This window comes from Dermacentor silvarum, chromosome 6 (genome assembly GCF_013339745.2).
Source record: "Dermacentor silvarum isolate Dsil-2018 chromosome 6, BIME_Dsil_1.4, whole genome shotgun sequence".
Lineage (NCBI taxonomy): Eukaryota > Metazoa > Arthropoda > Arachnida > Ixodida > Ixodidae > Dermacentor > Dermacentor silvarum.
Genome location: NC_051159.1, coordinates 28,053,937 through 28,072,469, shown reverse-complemented (window position 1 = coordinate 28,072,469; position 18,533 = coordinate 28,053,937). Strand labels below are relative to the sequence as shown.

The window sequence follows — 18,533 nt, the reverse complement described above, 5'->3', positions numbered from 1 at the left end:
ACAACACTTCACCTTCTTGTGGCCTGGCAGCAGAGGAGTGAAAATAGTCATTTTTGCGACTGAATCGAATATGAATTGAGAAGTGCATCTAATTGAATATTTTCAAATAGTTTTCAAATAATGAATAATTGCTTTTGCCATTATTATAAAATAATGTTCACATCCTAGTATATTCACAATGTTAGCAAGTTTCTGTCACTATGACACTGCATATGATGATATTATGAAGTGCTGTTCATTAGTAGCAAAAATAAAGCATTATGAACAAATAAGCAGTCTGTTCACATGCTCAGAACTCTTTCAGAGTGTGAATGCAGCAATTTGATAGTGGAACACAAAGAAGACAGGACAGGTACTGAACATCAAATTACCTTACTATGAAAGGATTAAAGGTGGTGCAATCCTTCAAAAAATTGCAAAACATGCACTCACAAAGTAATTAAAAAAAATAAAAACCAGAATGTCATGGAGCCATTCTAATCAGTGCAGAAGCTGGCAAATAAGTTGTGTGGAAATCCACAAGAATGGGCAGGTTTCATGAAAAGGATTTCCACAAAACTGATTTGCCATATTCAGTGCCCTGCTCCGAGTTGTTAATTCACCCTCGTTCTTCAACTTTGGTGGCCCCTGGTTTGATCCCTGGACCGGGACAAAATTTTCTTAAACTGCTAAGCTTTCTTCCCAAGAAACCCGTCTAGGTTTCTTTCATAGCTCTACACTGCTGTCAGGCAGATGAGAACCTTTTGGTGGAGAAGCTACACTCTATTTGTCAGTCAGGACGGCCGTAGAAACACCCAAGAAGAGAGCTAAAAACCTGCAAGGCAGCACTGCAATATTTCCTTCACAACAGTGGTGCAGCCAGTCCTCATTGCAAACATGCATTCAACTCGTGGAGAAGCCTCCATACTTGAGCGCCATCCCTGCATTGACGTGTGCATTAGATGCCACTAGTTTTGCTTGAATGGTGCTGTCATGAGCTGCTGCTGGCGCACAGCACAGGTATTCGCAGAAGCCAAACAAGAGATGCGCTGTGCTGCACCTGGCATTACAATGAGAACGGGCTGTGCCACCATTGTGGGTGAAATTTTTCAGTGCAGGAAAGCTGCCTTGTAGGCATTGTAACTTGTCTGCCATGGAGGCCAAGGTTAGTACTAACTGCCACTTGGTGCCTACAGTTACACTATGACTGAGAACTTGTCTCACTTTGTAAGTTAAAGCTTCGTTTCTGCCTTCATCTGAGTCTTTAATGGCAGGGAACAGCAGCCTAGATTGCCAAACAGGGGCTCTGTTTTTTGTTAATCATGCAGACAGTGGAAGTGAGTAACACAGTAGAGTCTTCAACTAAACTTTTCTGCTATGCTTTACTCGCAACAGCTTCATGTAGGAATTCGTAGATAATAAAATTATGTTCTGAACAACCTTCACAATTGTGCCCTGGTAGCCTGAACAATAATGCAGAAGTCAACAATTCTGTCACCGAGTACTAGGCTACGGCATGTAATGAGCATGAGAAACAAAAGCTTTTGACTTACGCCAGTGTGCACTGCTGTAAGCAGGTGGTTAAAAAAAGGGCAAGATATCAATCCTGTGAGCAGCATATTGCTCAGAGCAACCTTGTCACATTAAAGATGGACCTTGCACAATTTGTGGCAATCAGTGCCACACCTCTAGGCTGACTGCTGGAAGTAGCCAGTGCGGCGCACCAATAAAAGATGGAGCAGTGGAACTTCTAGCTGCTGGTCTCATCGGCTGATTGCATTTTTGTACACACACAGCAAGATGCTGTGTCATCTATTGGGCAGACGCGTGTTGCAATAGTTATTTGCGAATTGATGGGAAGTAGCAATGCTTAGTAGCCACGTTTTGCGCACCACAACACAATTTAGCACAGCAGTTTCCTCATTTCACGAAGGGCACAGTAATTATTAGTACTTGATTTGAAAACATACACAGGAAAGAGAAAGCGAGGAGCAAGGCTGGCAACTGCCACCAGAAGGGGTACAACGCTTGCTTACTCTTCAGAAAGGAGGAGTCAGTAAGTGAAAAAGCTTTCCATGCACAAATTATATACAATCAAAACCACAGCACAGGTGACAGGAGCTGATGTAACATATTTTCTGGTGTACAAGTTGTGTTTTTTCCTTTAATATTTACAGCAGCGAAACAAATTCACATTTTATTGTTATCATTTAAACATTAGCTCCCAATGCACCTTATGACAGAATTGAGCACTCGCTGAGTTAAATGCCACCTCAGACAGCTTGACCAGAGTCATAAACAAATTAACATCTGCGCGATCTATTTCCAAAAGGGGTGTGTGAATACTCGAATATTCATTTCGAATCGAATAGTGAATGTTTGAATAATTCGAAACGCGAATCAAATATCTAGTATTCAATTTCTCGAATATTCGATTTTTTGAATATTTAATATATTAGGTGAGTGACCCAGCCGTGGTTGGTAACCTTGACACGCATCGCGTTCCCATAGCGAGTGTTCTCCATCGACACAAAGTTCAACCACGTCAACCGGGCCAATAGAAATGATTAACGGTACGCGTACAAAAGGAACAACAAAAGCAGCGTGCATAGAAAGCATGGAAGCACGCGTGAAGATCGGGCCGATCAGCCATAGGATGCAAGCTGATCACATCAGATATGCGAGTTCTATGCTCACGCACGCAGATTCGCACAGTTCGGCGCTTTCTGCCCGCATGCAAGCATAGACGAGCTTGGCACGCGTGCTCACAGTAGTTGCCAGCTGATCAACCGTGCACCCAAACTCCGTTTCGACGGCTGTTAATCTAACCCATACGCGTCAGGTCGCAACCAATCACTGATGAGCCACCCGTAGGAACATGCAGCAACAAGCTTTCCGCGACGGTTTGTGGCCCATTTACACTGGCCGACAGCATTATTTCATCAAGGCCACACTATTGGCAACACTGCCTGGCCCATTAGGCCTAATCGTCGGGTGTTGGCAACTAAAGCTACAGTTCCACATTGAATCAATGCCAATGAAAGAGTGCACGGGATGACCATTGTTCACGGTCATGCCATCTCTGCAAAACACCACACGGTGGCCCCTCGTTCCAAATGCCGTTCGTAGACACACAACAGTCTTTTTTCGTAGCTTCGAGCAACCCATCACAAGACTAGCTTTGGATTTACATGGCGGGCTTGAAAGTGTAATGTGACTAGCACGTTGACCCCTATGGCAGGCGTATTTACACAGATGGCGGACGGACGTGGCCAGACAACGGGGAGGGAGGAAGAGAGGGTGAGGGTGGGGCATCGTGTGAACTTGCCATGGGCTTCCCGATTTGAGAACTCTTAACCCTTTGAAGGTCGAATTATTTTGAAAAAAACTTTCCCAGATGGTCAAATTACTTTATTGCGGATATTGAATGTACAAAATGTATAAAGTCGGGAATAAATAGTGAAAAAAAATTAGAAACAGTATTTTGATGTCGGCATCACTCAGAACTCCAAATGTTCAATAATATTTCAGAGTGTGGCATTCCTTGAAACACGGTTCTACGCACAGCGCCTTATCGCGCCAATCAAGGTAGCGCCAATCAAAGAGCAGCGCCAATCAAGGTAGAAATCAGCTTCCGCCGCATCTGCAAGAGAGTGCCGACAAAGAGAAAACTCACGTTTCGCGTTGCGATCATTCGGCGGAACCGAAACCGCGTAAGCGCGTTGCCGCAGAGAGCGAGAATACCTCGTGATCGGTGCTAATAAACAAGCTAAGATAGTGCCAGTCAAGATAGAAATCAACTTCCGCCGCCCCTGCAAGAGAGTGCCGACAGACAGAAAACTAACGTTTGGTGCGCCTCCGTTGCGATCACGCGGCGCAACCGAAACCAGCGTAAGCGCGTTGACGCAGAGAGCGAGGATACCTCGTGAGTGGCGCTGATAAACAAGCTAAGACAGCGCCAATCAAGATAGAAATCAACTTCAGCGCCACTGCAAGACAGTGCCGACAAAGAGAAAACTCACGTTTCGCGCGCCTCCGTTGCGATCACGCAGCGGAACCAAAAGCGCGTTGCCGCAGAGAGCGAGAATACCTCGTGAGCGATGGTGATAAACAAGCTAAGAGCAGTGCCAATAAAGGTAAAAATCAACTTCCGCCGCCCCTTCAAACGTTTCGCGCACTTCTGTTGCGATCACGCGGCGAAACCGAAACCGCGAAAGGGGTGTTGCCGCAGTCTGCGCGACGCACGCGCTGAAACTAGAAATCAGTTCTGTTTATCTCGCAAGAAGATAGCACAAATGTCAAACGCTTCTTGTAAGTCCTAAAAGGTGGCAACACCTCCCGGTGAGCATGCATCGTCATTATGGCGCGAAATTTCAATCGGAGGATCGAAACCGTACCCGTACGGCAAAGACCTTGCAGGACAGAAAACCGCCGCCGTACAGGTACGGCAAAAACCTTCAAAGGGTTAATGTTGGCACCGACTGCAGTCGACTCGCGCGGCTCCGATGACCGTGTGGAGTGGTGCCGAGTCATGTGATGCGCATTCCCCGTTCTAGTCTGGCACGCAGACTGGCCTTAACGAGCTGACAATAACCCACAGAAACCACCTGTCATAAAGGTGGAAAGACCCTCCATTTTCTAGAAGAAAACAGGAAAGCAGAACTTAATAAGCAGTGGTGGTCCAGCCAGTTTAAGAATTAGATCAATTTTTGAAACACGAAAAAAGCTGTTTTGTAGCAATTTAGGAGCAGCCACATTAGCATTTTGTAACAGTTATGCAGCACAAAATTTTGCGTTTTGGTTCAGTTGGAGCAGGAGAAAAACAAGTGCATGACATTTAGTACTACTACACAATTTTTAAGTACTTCTTTAGAGCAAATGGACACAAGTAAGACAGACTGACGCAGCCATTTAGCTCGCGTGCCCAGAGCAGAAAACGTTGCAAACAGACTTTATTTGCCCATGTAAATAGCACTTGTAGACTACTGAGAATAGTTTTATGCAATCAGACATAATACAAGAGCGACTAGAAATGCAGAAATTCCATATTGTGTAACAACAATGCCTAGCCGGGGGCCCGAGGATGTCGACGCTCGAGGTGCTTAGTTGTGCAGTCCGAAGTGCCGATGCGCGAAATGCCTAGCTGCGGGCCCGAGGAGTCGACGCTCTATGTGCTTAGTCGCGCAGTCCCAAGTGCCGACGCGTGAAATGCCTAGCCGCGGGATAGAAGAGTCGACGCTTGATCTGCTTAGTCGCGCAGTCCCAAGTGCCGATGCGCGAAATGCCTGGCCGCGGGCTCGAGGAGTTGACGCTCGATGTGCTTAGTCGCGTAGTCACAACTACCAATGCGCGAAATGCCCAGCTGCCGGGATCGAGGAGTCGACGCTCGATGTGCTTAGTCACGCAGTCCCAAGTGTTGACGCATGAAATGCCTAGCCGCGGAATAGAGGAGTCGATGCTCGATCTGCTTAGTCGCGCAGTCCCAAGTGCCGATGCGCTGAAATGCCTAGCCGCGGTATAGAGGAGTCGACGCTCGATGTGCTTAGTCGCGCAGTCCCAAGTGCCGACGCGCGAAATGCCTAGCTGCGGGATAGAGGAGTCGACGCTCAATCTGCTTAGTCACGCAGTCCCAAGTGCCGATGCGCGACCTGCCTGGCCACGGGATCGAGGAGTCGACGCTCGATCTGCTTAGTCGCGCAGTCCCAAGTGCCGATGCGCGAAATGCCTGGCCGCGGGCTCAAGGAGTCGACGCTCGATGTGCTTAGTCGCGCAGTCCCAAGTGCCGATGCGCGAACTGCCTGGCCGCGGGATCGAGGAGTCGACGCTCGATCTGCTTAGTTGCGCAGTCCCAAGTGCCAATGCGCAAAATGCCTGGCCGCGGGCTCGAGGAGTTGACGCTCGATGTGCTTAGTCGTGCAGTCCCAAGTGCCGATGTGCGAAATGCCTAGCCGCGGTATAGAGGAGTCGACGCCTGATGTGCTTAGTCGCACAGTCCCAAGTGCCGATGCGCGAAATGCCTAGCCGCGGGCCCGAGGAGTCGACGCTCGATGTGCTTAGTCGCAAATTCCGAAACATTGAGTGCTGAAAGGCATAGCTGCGTATCCGATCGAGGATTCCGTGCACGAAGCTTGGTCGCGAAGTCCATGTCACCGATGCTCGGAATGCTTAGTCGCGGGTCTGTCCACATGCGGTGGGACCGGCCACGCTACTGCTATTAAAGTGCGATGTCTGTGTAGCGCCCAAGGCGAAGGTGGCGCTTTGGCACACTTGGCACAAGTTGCATTTCGGTGGGCGCAGCAAGGCACAAACAAGTAGAATTGTAGCAAAATGGCGCAAATGGTGCAGTTGGACCACCACTGCAATAAGCAATAGAAGATTGCCACTAAAGACAGTATGGCCCGATATTAGACTGAAAACTCCACTGGTATTTGGGACAACTTCGCTATTTCTTCAGCTTCAGACGAAAGAAAGCACTTGATTCTATTTGACAGACATTCTATCAATAAAAAATATTTTCTGGACTTGTGCATACAAACTAAGTTGCGATCAAACCTGGAATACTAAATTGGTATTCTCTTCAATAAGAGTAGAGGATACTATACATCTTAATTCCTAGGTAGCTAATTTACTGAAATCTAGCAAGATTCTTGTTACATAATCTGAGTAGCTTCCCGAGCTTGTGCAGCACCGCGTTTTTAGCACAAAATTTGTAAGCACAAAAAATTGTGTCAAGTTATCTGATATTCGATATTTGGCCTTTTTTGTTTATTCAATTCGAAATCTGCTATTCAGTAGTCGCAGACCACTAAAGCAAGTGGTGGAGAATGAACGGACGTGCAGGCACATGCTGTGAAAGAAGCAGACAAGGCACACCGCAAAACAACTGCTCTGAACATACATGCTTGTACACATGCTCTGCTGTATCCTACCATCAAATTTATCAGCTGCTACTAGCACTTGTATACTATTCCCTCATGTGCATATGTACACCTGCTAAGCAGTGAAAAAATTTGCAAGAAATTCTGCAAGCATGACACCAAAAAAGGGGTGGATAAGGGGGCAGAGAGAGAGGGAGAGAGACAGCACACATTCTTGTTAAAGCTTTTCCTGCACACCCCTTTTGTGCAACACTTACCAACGATTCTTTACCTTTAGACAGAGCACGCAATCAGCAGCAAACTTAGAACAGCAATGAATGTGAAGCAACACATTGTTTTTAGAGATTCATGACTTTGCTGTTGGCAATTTTGTCTGCTTCAGGAACTTGTCTGTATAAACTTGCTCAAAGTAAGTATCCATCTGGCATTCTTTCACATTCGATGGAAGGTTCAAAGACAGAGTATTTTTAGTTGAACTTGGTGCAACATTCGTAAAATTATAAAACAATCCCAAATGTGTAAGTTCACATAAAATTCAGGAGAGTTGACAGGTATGAACATGTTCTCTGAATTCGCATAACGAATTCTTACCACTGTCCAGCTCTCCAGTTAGAGCAAAATGCCATTGCAGAGCATGCTGTCAAACCAAATGGGCTGGTGCCCTTATCATGGCAAAAAAAAAACTGCTTTTAATTAGGTTCAGAATCTCTCTCTGATTATTCAGGCCACTGTACCCATGTTTAGAAGGAGTGCATGCACTATGCCTTGCATTGTGTGATCAGTGCCTGCTCTTTGCCTTCATTTGTTCCAAGGGCCAGTCAAAATGCAAATAGTTCTACTAAAGAGCACTTACCTCAACCTGAGGAGAGACTGGCAGAGCTTTGATGCCAATCAGAAGCTGCAGCGTGTTGTGGATTACCATCAGCAGAGAAATGATCTGGAGAAAGCCAGGTTGAAGGCGTCAAAGCCAAGCAGACATTTTGGCCAAGTTAAACATTCGCCATGCTCCAGATTAAGATCATGCGTTTCTAATTCAGTAAAAGTACATTAGCACATTGTCTGTTTAAAGAAACCCTCACTTACGAAATGAGCCAAGAGTGGTCTCGCTTGGTGCACACAGGTTATGTCACCACCCCACAGACTGCTTCATCACCTTCATCAACATCTTCATCACCTATTTTGTGCCAATATGTATTCACCTTTCCTAGAAAATATTACCCTAACTATTATGCCCTGCTCTTCACGTTCTCGCTCTGCAATCTGCTAGCCTCCGGGTTGGCTCAGACAGTAGAGCAACCACCCCGGTCCTGGATTCCATAGCGGGACTAGGATGAATTTTTCTTGAACTGGAACTGCGAAGCTTTCTTTTTGAGAAACCTGCATAAGTTTTCTTGGTAGCTTTGTGCTACAAATTTGGTGGATGACTCCCTTTCATTAGGCTAAGCTGTACAAGTAAATTATGAAGTTCAGAAGCGTAGACTGTTGGGCCAGTTGGTGCATCATGTGGTGTCCTTGAGCAGAATTACGTGCAGGAAGAGACGAGCGTCTCTTCCTGCACGTAATTCTGCTCAATGACACTACAAGTAAATTATGATCGTGCAACAATGAAGCAACAGTTCTTGCCTGAAGAGGAGGCTATGAAATCCAAGAAAGAACCAGCAAGAACCAGATGGATAATTCCACTGCCCTGAAGTGTCCCCCCCATTGACATTGTGAATTTTGACAGCAACTACTATGGTCTAGCCCATTATTTATTGGTAAAGAAGGATCCCACTGCATTCTAAAAGAACCACAGCTTTGAGAACCCTTCCTGCAAGAGGATGGCCTCAATATATGAGCAATTACTTGGACATCTGTGAATGGGATGGTGGCCCACGCCTTAATCATTTTGCCTGTTTGCCTTGTGATGCAGTCGAGACTCCGACATGCCGAAAACATGCGACAGAGCTCTGCTGCAGCTTAGCATGTAGACTTCTCTTTTGAATAGGCTTTCATAACAGAAGTGAAGTGTCTTTAATGAAGTGAAGTGTCTTTAATAATGACAACCTACGTAAAAGATTGTTCTGTGATGCCAATGATGACGACGCTAGTTTCGGTGGTACATTGTTGCCCATTCCTTGAATGCGGTTTCCAGATCCATACGATTGCATCATGCAGGTCATTTTCAGACCACCTGTTTTTTTTTTACTGTCCAGATTGGAATGGGGTAAATACAGAAATAACACATTCTGAATAGCCATTTTCGCTGAGAAGTGCACAAAGCAGGCTAAATAATTGCACTTTTAGCATGGGAGAACATGTCTTTGACACATTGGCTGCCCCCGATGCCTCCAAGACAGACACTGCAGCCACGGTTGGATATGCCATTTACGTCAGGTACGTGGATGCTGACTGGTCAAGTTTGAATTATCCAGCAGGATCAAAATAACTGAAGTTGTAATTAAGTCCTGGCACGTAGAAATGTATACACGTCAGCTCAATACCTTGAGCTGGGATTGCATTCACCGAAAATTTGAATTAACCAGAGTTGGAGTTACTGACAGTCCACTGCAATACTCAAACCTTTTTTTGACAAATGACAATTTCATTATAAATAGGTTTATTAGCATAAACTGACTTGCTCTTTATTGCTCCTTTAATTTAAAGAGTCTGTGTTCAATTGAATGGCAGTGTAAAGCACGAGGCTTTTATTCTCAAACTAGACGCAGAGGAGGCCAGGCTCACCGTGAGACTCAGCAGAGCCAGCATAGCCAATGGGTAGCCCAGGTTCCTCCTCCACGGGGACGCCAGCTGCTGCAGAGCTGCACATACAGTGTACACTAAAAATCAGACAAGGCAGACTTTATGTCCTGTGGAGTCTCAGACATGCTCTTGGGACAAAAGAACGACAACACAGTAGTGCAAACAAACAAAAGGGCATTTATTGCACCTTTCCTACACTAATGCACGCTAGCCAAATTACTACACGTAGAAAATTCACATGGGCACGCGACAAATCGAGGAAGTCTGACTCACCACTACTGGATAGCGAGCGAATATGTTCGCCCCATGCTATGACACCATCACCTAGTCGTGCACGTGTACGGTCACACGAACAGTGGCGCGTTCGAACGATCCGTGTTCGTCCATATCGTTGCCCTGATCCTAGCCTCGCGAGACGGTCTCGCGAAGCGTGGATCAGCGCACGCGCGGAATGTCCGCATCGCTCACAGACTCCACGACAAAGAGCCAGCGCCTTCTCCCTTTACCGCCCAAGTATCCCGCCGTTAGGCGGCATTAGCAGCGCAACACTAGGGCCATCTCCCGTAATACTCCGCAACCACACCGACCGCCGTAAAGCCACATGGCAAAGCCGGATTACAGGAGACGGGAGCCGTGCGGGGATGTGTGACAGTTGCGCATCCCTTCAGTCCACGACCACTCTTGATGAAAGACAAGCTTCTCCTCCCATCGTGTAGATCACTGCCACCACAAGGTCGACATACCACGTCACATCACAGTCACCCAGACACACTTCAGGCAAAAAGCAAGTCATAACTGGAATCACTTGCCTGCCAAATCAGTAAGCATCACTAACATAGGACACTTTCGTGAAGCAGCACCAACCAGCATTACATGATGTCTCCTGCTCAAGTTTGCCTACATTTACCTTGTTGCATTACATGCCAAATTGGCGTGTAATTTGATTTCATAATGTTTTCTGAACATCCGTTATTGTTCATTTCTGTATTACTGTATTTGTATGTGCTTTTCTTACTGCAGTCAACGGCCAATTTTTCAGACGTCCCTATTTTCGGGACATGCCTTATAATTCGGACACCTTCATGGTGCCGCCACGTGCCCTATAGAGCCAACATATAGGGAAGTCTGAAATTCCGGATGCCAAAACTGTTCGCCGTTTGATTTTTCAGACGTTTTGCCATTAAGGGCACAGGGTAGGGCAAAATTTTTTAAAAATTCGATTTTGGGTTTTTCCCTTTTTTGGAATGCTCAGGCCTTCCTCAACAATATCCAGTGCCCCACATGTTTTTCCGCGTTTTGATTGAGCCAAAAAGACCCGGTTTTCGAAACCAAGTGACGAGCGGCCACGCCCCCTTTTTTCACCTAGCACAACCTAGCAATCGCTCATGTTTCTTCCAAACGTAAATTTTGTGGAAATCACGAAAGAAGAGTCCATTGGGCACGTACAAAAGAGAATGGGTGCCAGGCTCAGAAAGTTGAAGAAAGAAAGCAAGGGCACAAAGCTATCTGTTGGCAAATGTCTGTCAGGACGGGGGCGGTTGACTGACACTTGCATTGACAAAAGATAAACCTAATATGGCTTAGCCATAAGAAGAAACACTGGAGACTTGGAAAGCATGCGGAAAGCTGTTTGGGCAAAATATTTTCACATGTTGGCTACGGATATCGACCCAAGTCACGGGCTCTGCCCAAAAGATGCCGGCACTTGGTGTGCATACAACAAGGCTCAATTGACACAGGAGCCTTTTGTGCACAAAGAATACTTGCCTGCACCAGTCCTTCATGCCATTAAGTGAATATTCCAACAGTAAGCTCACCCACACCTGCTGAAAAAGTGCTTACACGGCAAGACACAAATTGCTAATGAGTCATTTAACCATGTCGTGTGAGAGCGCGCACCGAAAATGTGTTCCTCGGAATGAAGATGCTCAAAAGTGCCACCTTTGATGGTGTGCTCACGTTCAATGAAGATTGCATGGCAAGAGTTAATGTCCTGAAGGCATTTGGCATATCACCAGTGCGTAACACTGTGATGTGGTTGGGTGAAGTGGACCGTTGTGGACTGTATTTTGCCAAAAGAGAGGCCGAACACATGACAAAACAAGCCAGAGAAACCAGAAAACAAGCAAAGAAGCGAAACGCTGACTCTGGCAGTGACTATGTGGCTGGTGGCTATTAGGCAAATGGTTCAGTGCATCTTGTTTTTGAAAGAAAATGAAGTGAACATGTTTTTTGTCTTTGACCCTCAATATCTCGAAATAGTTTTTTTGTGTTACGTTTGCCCCATTTTTATAAAAACTTCAAATGACAGCAGGTTGATTTTCAGCCACCGTAAAGTAGACACCTATGCACAGCTACTGAACTAGAATGGTACACATGCACTCAACAGTTAATTTTCTCTGAATTGTTTTCTTTGGAAAAAACAACAAAAGCTGCCTGTGTTAGTAAAAAAATTGCGAAACTGTTGATCTTCGACAAATAATCTTAGTTCTAGTTCCACTGCAAGACGACATGATCACGAATCAAATGAAACAAACCCGAATGCGCTACACGCAGTAGTTGCTGAGAAAATGGGTCTCAAATAAGGCTCAAAATACATGGGAGGTATAGGACCTACCCTGTGCCCTTAAACAGCATTGAAGCAACCGCCGCCGCCATTTTGATTACCTCGCAGCCTTGCATCAGCACTTTCGCACACCAATCCACTGGCAGCTGTAGCCACTGTGATCAGTGTAGCCACTTGTGTTAGGCCACAGGGTGTTTGGTGTGAAGTCGTCTTATGCTATCGTGCGCTCTGCCATGCTAGGCCTAGCTGCATTGATGTTCGCTACCTGGCTTCCCACTGTTGAACCAAACAAACAGGGGAAAAAAAAGGCCATCATCTCAAGCTGTGCACCCCCACTGCAGTGGTTGTACTAGCAACACTCTTTGATAATGCTTGAGCTACTTATTTACAACTTCAACCAGATTGCCGGAGATCGTGCATGGTTCTTGCTGCAGTATAACTGGTTGCAATAGTAAGCCAGTCAAGTGTGCCATTGCAATGTCGGTAGTTCTGGGTTGTTTCTGGGTTGTCCGGGATCTTCATGCCTCTAATCGGTCTACGATACTTTAATCTGTCTACAAGGATCTCTCAAAGCAGTACGTGCCAACATGTTATTGCAAAACAATGGGAGTCGTGCAATGAGCTGGTACAGTAGAATCTCAATGATACAAATCTCTGGGGAAGGTGGAAAAATTTGTATCGCTTAAAATTAATTTCACCCATGTGGAGATGGGTTTGCACAAGGCTTACCCTATGAGCCGCAGTCAGGCAAGGGCACGATGCTCCTCCACTCCGCAACACACAAAGGCGCTACGTCAGGGTTCGTCGACTCTCTGACACAGCGCAGAGAAGGTTCCGACAAACACGGGTTTATTCACCCGAGATACAGCACAGTGCGACAGTCACAGTGCTTACGGGCCAAGGCTCGCCGCAAGACTGATCGAGTATGCACGCCCGCTGCGCTAGGGCTAACGGGGTAGTGGTCCGCCAAGCGCGAGAACAAGGAGTTGCGAGAACAAAGGTCTCATGTAATCACCTCGTTGCGGGTCTGTGAGCATCTGCCGCAGCGAGGAAGCGCTCAGCGGACGAGAGGAGAGGGGGCCCAGGGCCGCCCTCGAGAGGCCAATCAGGGTGCGTCCCGATGACGTGTTCTCGCGGGCCAAGTCCAATCCCCGGGAGGGTGGGGGAGAAGCACGGTTTGCGCGGAAAAGTAGGTCCGGCGCGCTAGCCATGTCCGCCATGTTGGCGTTACGGCGGCGGTTCCCGGCGATCAAACTAAGCGCCATGCGCGAGCTATGGGGACGAGGCGCAGGAAGGCACCTCGATCCCCACATTCCCCCCTCCTTAAGACCGAGGCCAGCCTCCAAAGGTGGCTGACTGAGGCCAAGTGGCAAGGTTGACTAAGCCAAAGAGGGCTAAGCCAACGGGGAAAGTCCAAGAGGGTGGCGTCGTCTTCCTTGATACGAAGCCAGGGGGCTTGCCTTGGCTACCAAAGTTCCGCACACCAAGAAAGGCTTACTGCCAGGAGGAAGGGTAGGCAGCCCAGGAAGGATGGGGCAGGGCAGCACCATGGGACAGCCAGCAACGCTTGAGGTCTGCTGGGCAGAAGCGGCCGAGAATGCGGGCGGCATGGCTGCCATTTTGGTGCAGCAGCCACCACGGAGGTCACAGGGCTCCCCGGATTGTGCGCTAGCAGGAACAGCAGGCCGGGATGACTGGCAGCCAGGTCAGCAGCGGAAGCCGGAGTGACCATCCTCGGCCAGGGGTCAGCGTCTGACTGGGCAGACCAGCCGCAGTTAGTGGCAGCCAAAGCAGCAAGCAGGAGGCAAGGCTGCTCGAGTTTGGGGCCCTCAAGGCGGGAGTCAGTCATGGCTGAAGGACCAGGAGCAGCAGGCCTTGAGGTCAGCAACAGACTGGCATGGTAGGACCAGGGACAGCTGGCTTCATGGTCAGCAAGACTGGTGGCACAGTGGAGTCAGGCACAGGGAGAAGACTGGACGACGCAAGGTAAAGGACAGAAAAGCCCCCCGGCATAGCCGGCGCGCCAAGAAAGCTGCCCGCCTGGCTGACTGCCCAAAAAGGGGTGTTTGCCAGGCTGAGGCTTGGGCAACACATAAGAGGGTATACTAGGCCACATGGACCAGTCACCGCTTCGATGTGCGCCCTCGTACCGTAGCTGGGTCTCTCCGTTCACCGGCCTGGTAGGGAATAAAGTCCGGCTACCAGCTGGAGGGAGAAAGCCTGCCTAGGTGCATTTCCGTAGGTTGTACCGGTGGCGTGGCCTGGGGCCAGGTGTGTCACGGTTTGCCTGCGGTTTGTTAACTGTCTCAGCCTCTCCCCAGTCGTTGTTACGTGCAACGAAAGGCTTGAGGTCCGAGACGTGAACTGAACCGCCGACTGGTCTCCCTTGGGAGTCAGCCAGCTTGTATACCAGAGGGGACATTTCGGTCTCCACTCGGTACGGGCCCAACCATTTGGCCGACAGGGAGGCAGAGATGCCTTTGGCGGTGTCACTCAAGACATGGTTGCGTCTGAGGACGAGATCGCCGACACTGTAGTGCACGTCCCGATGTGACCGGTCGTATTGGACCTTTTGTCCAGCTCGCGCTTTAGTCAGGTTGGAACGGGCCAGGTCAAGGGCCGCGTCCATCCGTGTCAGAGTTCCGCCGCGTAGCCGGAAAGGCCGGCTTTCGTGGCGCACACGTTGCTGCCGGGCCGCAGAACACCGTCCATGGGATTTGGCAGCTCTCTCCCTGAAGTTAAGGAAAGCGGGTGTGTAGCCGGTCGAACGGTTCACTGTGGACCGAAAGGAGAAGCCTATCTCGTTAAGACAGACATCCCAATCCCTGTGTTGCTGGGCAAAGGCCGCGAGCAAGGGCTTGAGGTTCCGGTTAATCCGCTCTGTCGGGTTGCTCTGTGGGTGATACGTGGTTGTCTTGTGGTGCTTAATGCCAAAGGCAGCACACGCATCCACGAACACCTTGGCCGTGAAGTAGGACGCGTTGTCCGTTATCAGCTCCACCGGAAAGTCGAAGCGGTTAAAGACCTCGGTCAACTTGTCCCAGATTGCGCGTGCCGTTAACTTCCGAAGGGGAAAAAGTTCAACCCATTTCGTGAAGTGATCTGTGACAGCCAAGAGAAAAACGTAGCCTCACCGGCTTCTGGGAAAGGGTCCCATAATGTCACAGGCCGCGACTTGCCAGGGTAGCTGGCTGTCGATTGGCTGCGTGAGCCCGGGGGGTTTGCCGGCGCGAGGCTTCACACATTGGCACACGCGGCATGAGCGGGCGTAGTGAAGAGCATCACGCGTCATGCCTGGCCAGGTAGCGGAGCGGCACAACTTTTGGAAAGTCTTAAAGCCACTCGCATGTCCGGCCACCCGCGAGTCGTGGAAATAGCTCAGGGTGGCTTTCCTTAGACTGCGGGGTATCACCACCTTAAAAGACTCCAGGGGAGCCTCCTCAGATGGGATATAGCGCAGGAGAACTTTATCGGCTTCAAGCAGATACGTTTCCAACGTGCCCGCAGCAATATACCAACTGCGTCGCACTCAGCGCCAACAGCAATACCAGGTGACCGGGTGCTTCCGGCGGCTTTGCCGCCCCGCTCCTCTTGGGAGCTCGGCTCTTTGAGCCTGTCAACAATTTGTCAACAAAATGGATCGCACTGCTGTGCTTTTAGTAACTCCTGCCTGCTGAAGACGATACCCGATGAGATAATGGGGGCCCCCCACGAGGTAAACGTCCTCTCCCGGGGCTGGAAATCCGGGGATCACTTCGCCACCGGGGGTCGCGCCTTTCGAGGCATTGGGGACACAGGCTCCGGTCTCTACTGAGTGCTACTGCACCCAATTGCACGAGCACGACTTTCCATTGCTGCAGCACCACCATATTTGCAACACGAGAGATCGGAGATTCAGATAGCCGCAGTGCTGCATTTCTCCATGCAGAAATAAAAAAAAATTTCAATCATTCTGAACTCGCCCTGAAATTATTATCAGGCATGATTGTATCACCGAGATTACACCGTATAAGGAAATAGTGTGATGAAGTAAAATTTCTATCGGATGGCAACTGTTCATCAGGAAACATTGAGAACCTGCAAAGCACAGTAAGAAGTTGACAGTCATTTCTGCAACACAACCTGGAATACACAAGGGCAACAGACAGAGTTTGAAGAAGGTGTTGTTTTAGTGACAATCCGGGTGAATCCAGACGTATTATATACCCTTCTAATATACCACGAAGTAAAACATGCACCCACCTAGTTCTCTGCGCATCTTGCCGAGCTGCAACAGTTTTCGTTGAAGGGCAGAAGCCGCACAGCCATTTGTTCCATTTCTGTGAGCAGGCACGGAGTAGTGGATCTCGAACTCTGCACACAAATTGCATTTTTGGAGGGCCATCCTATGACCGCTCTCATTTAATTGAAAGCAAAAGAGCTTACAGTCATCTCAAGCATGGCTGCAGTTATAGATCGTACAAACGATGTATGGTAGCGCCACATACTTCAACATATTAATGTGCTTGTGCTTCTATTTTATGACCAGGCCGTGGATGGATTTTATTGCCACATTGCAGTACACGAAAATCTTGCCACAGTGCTACATTGGTTTTTAGTTTAACATACAAGTTCCTTACGGTAAACAACATGCTTCTGGCCAGACACAATGACGGTGTTCTCCGAGGCCACAGAATCACAAAATATTCTCGGCAACAAAAATAGTGTACGACTACAGCTGCAGCAAAACATTCGAGATGCAGGCGAGATAAGACACTGATATGCATGCAACTAACACTGTCCCAGCAATAATCATTTGAGTTCACAACAAATGCCCATCGAGATATACAAAAAATAGTCACGAAGCAAGGCACTGCAGCAAACAGCTTGTGGCAGGCTGTTGATGTGTCGGGGACCACACCACTGCTTGTGCAGTACAGTTGAACCTCGTTAAAATTACCAAGTCGGATCTGACACGACAATTCATATGTTACATCCAATTTTTGTTATATAAGCATATGTTTGCTACACATTAATATTGGTTGAAACATATTACATTTAATCAATTATATCCGATAATCTGCTATATGGAGGTTTGACTGTTCCAAGAAGCCTCGCTGCTGTGAGAGAGTTAGGCAACTGTTCCAGACACGGCCTAGTGCCTACATCAGCACCAGTCCAGTGTCTACAAGAGGAGCCAAAACACCCATAAAACACCCACACTAAGTAGGTTTTGTCATGGGAGTGGAGAAATTGGTTCTCTTCGCAACCGCAGCACCAATTTTGATGAGCTTTGTTGCATTTAAAAGTTTGTAAAAGGCAAAGTACACCAGCTGTAGCGAGTAGATTTTTATTGAAGCCACCAGTCTTTTCACAACATTTTTGAACACCAAAAAAAAGAAAGAAAAAAAAAAAGATGGAAAAAGAATGAAAGAAGCAGATGTGGAAGAAACATTATACAGAAATTCTGAGAATTTTCTACAAATACGTAAGCATTCTTTAGCTCAGCTGTTACTTAGCTGCTTTTGATTTTGTTTCCCAAATTTCAAGTTCGTATACCCCTGAATTTCTGTGGGACCACCCCTAATTTCAGTTGACCCACACCAGCATTTCATTGGCCCACCCCTGAATTTCCCAAATTTACGTTGGTCAGTCCCCAAATTTCAAGTTGGCTAGCCCCCAAATTTCAGTTGACCCACCTCTACTATAGGCTTCCCTATGCATTTTCTATGGAGCCCTATATGGAACCACTGTCTTGTCTATTTCGAACGACTGCCTTGTCTAGTAGTACAGCTTCCCCGGTTTTTCACTTGCTTGGCACCCCTTGCTTTGCGTTCGTGCCACTACTCCAGCGTTTGTCGTCTGCTACCACAGCTGGCTGCGTTGCCGCTAATCATTCCAGCGTAGAATTTCACTTCCCTTCTGTCGTCGTAATGGGGAGGCTGCGTTTACAGGGTATGAGCCATTGCTTAAGGGGGTATGAGCCATTCATAAGCAACTGACGACGTGTCCTAACGCGTTTGAGCAACGCCGCCGCGAACGCACTCGGGAAGGGATCATCGTCAACATGCCGATTCTAGCGTGAAGGCTTCCGAAAGCCCAGCCAAAACATAAGCGAAGAGCAGCGGACCCCGAGTTGAGGGAGCGTGATGTTGAGGCCAAACATCAGAGAAGAGTCGCCGACGCCAAGTTGCGGGAGCGCGATGTTGAGGCCAAACGTCAGCATCGTCTTGCCCTCCAGGAACCCGACAACGGCGGTTGTCATCTTGGCAACGCTAGTGCCAACTTCCCCGGTGCGACGGCCAGGTTTCACGCGATTTTCTCAACCGGAACTTCGGAGTCAGCTGCAGTGCATGTGACTGGTTGTGGTTCGAGCGCAATGTGGTACT

The 18,533-nt window shown here is 48.1% G+C and overlaps 1 protein-coding gene across 1 annotated transcript in view; it reads right to left on the bottom strand.

Annotated features, from left to right (window-relative positions):
- LOC119455347 (protein LMBR1L-like) overlaps window positions 1-18,533 on the bottom strand; it is a 98,797-nt gene that overhangs the window by 26,095 nt on the left and 54,169 nt on the right. The window contains 3 exon segments of the mRNA XM_037716730.2: window positions 7,711-7,794; window positions 9,582-9,658; window positions 16,408-16,518. Coding sequence (XP_037572658.1) covers window positions 7,711-7,794; window positions 9,582-9,658; window positions 16,408-16,518 — 272 coding nt within the window.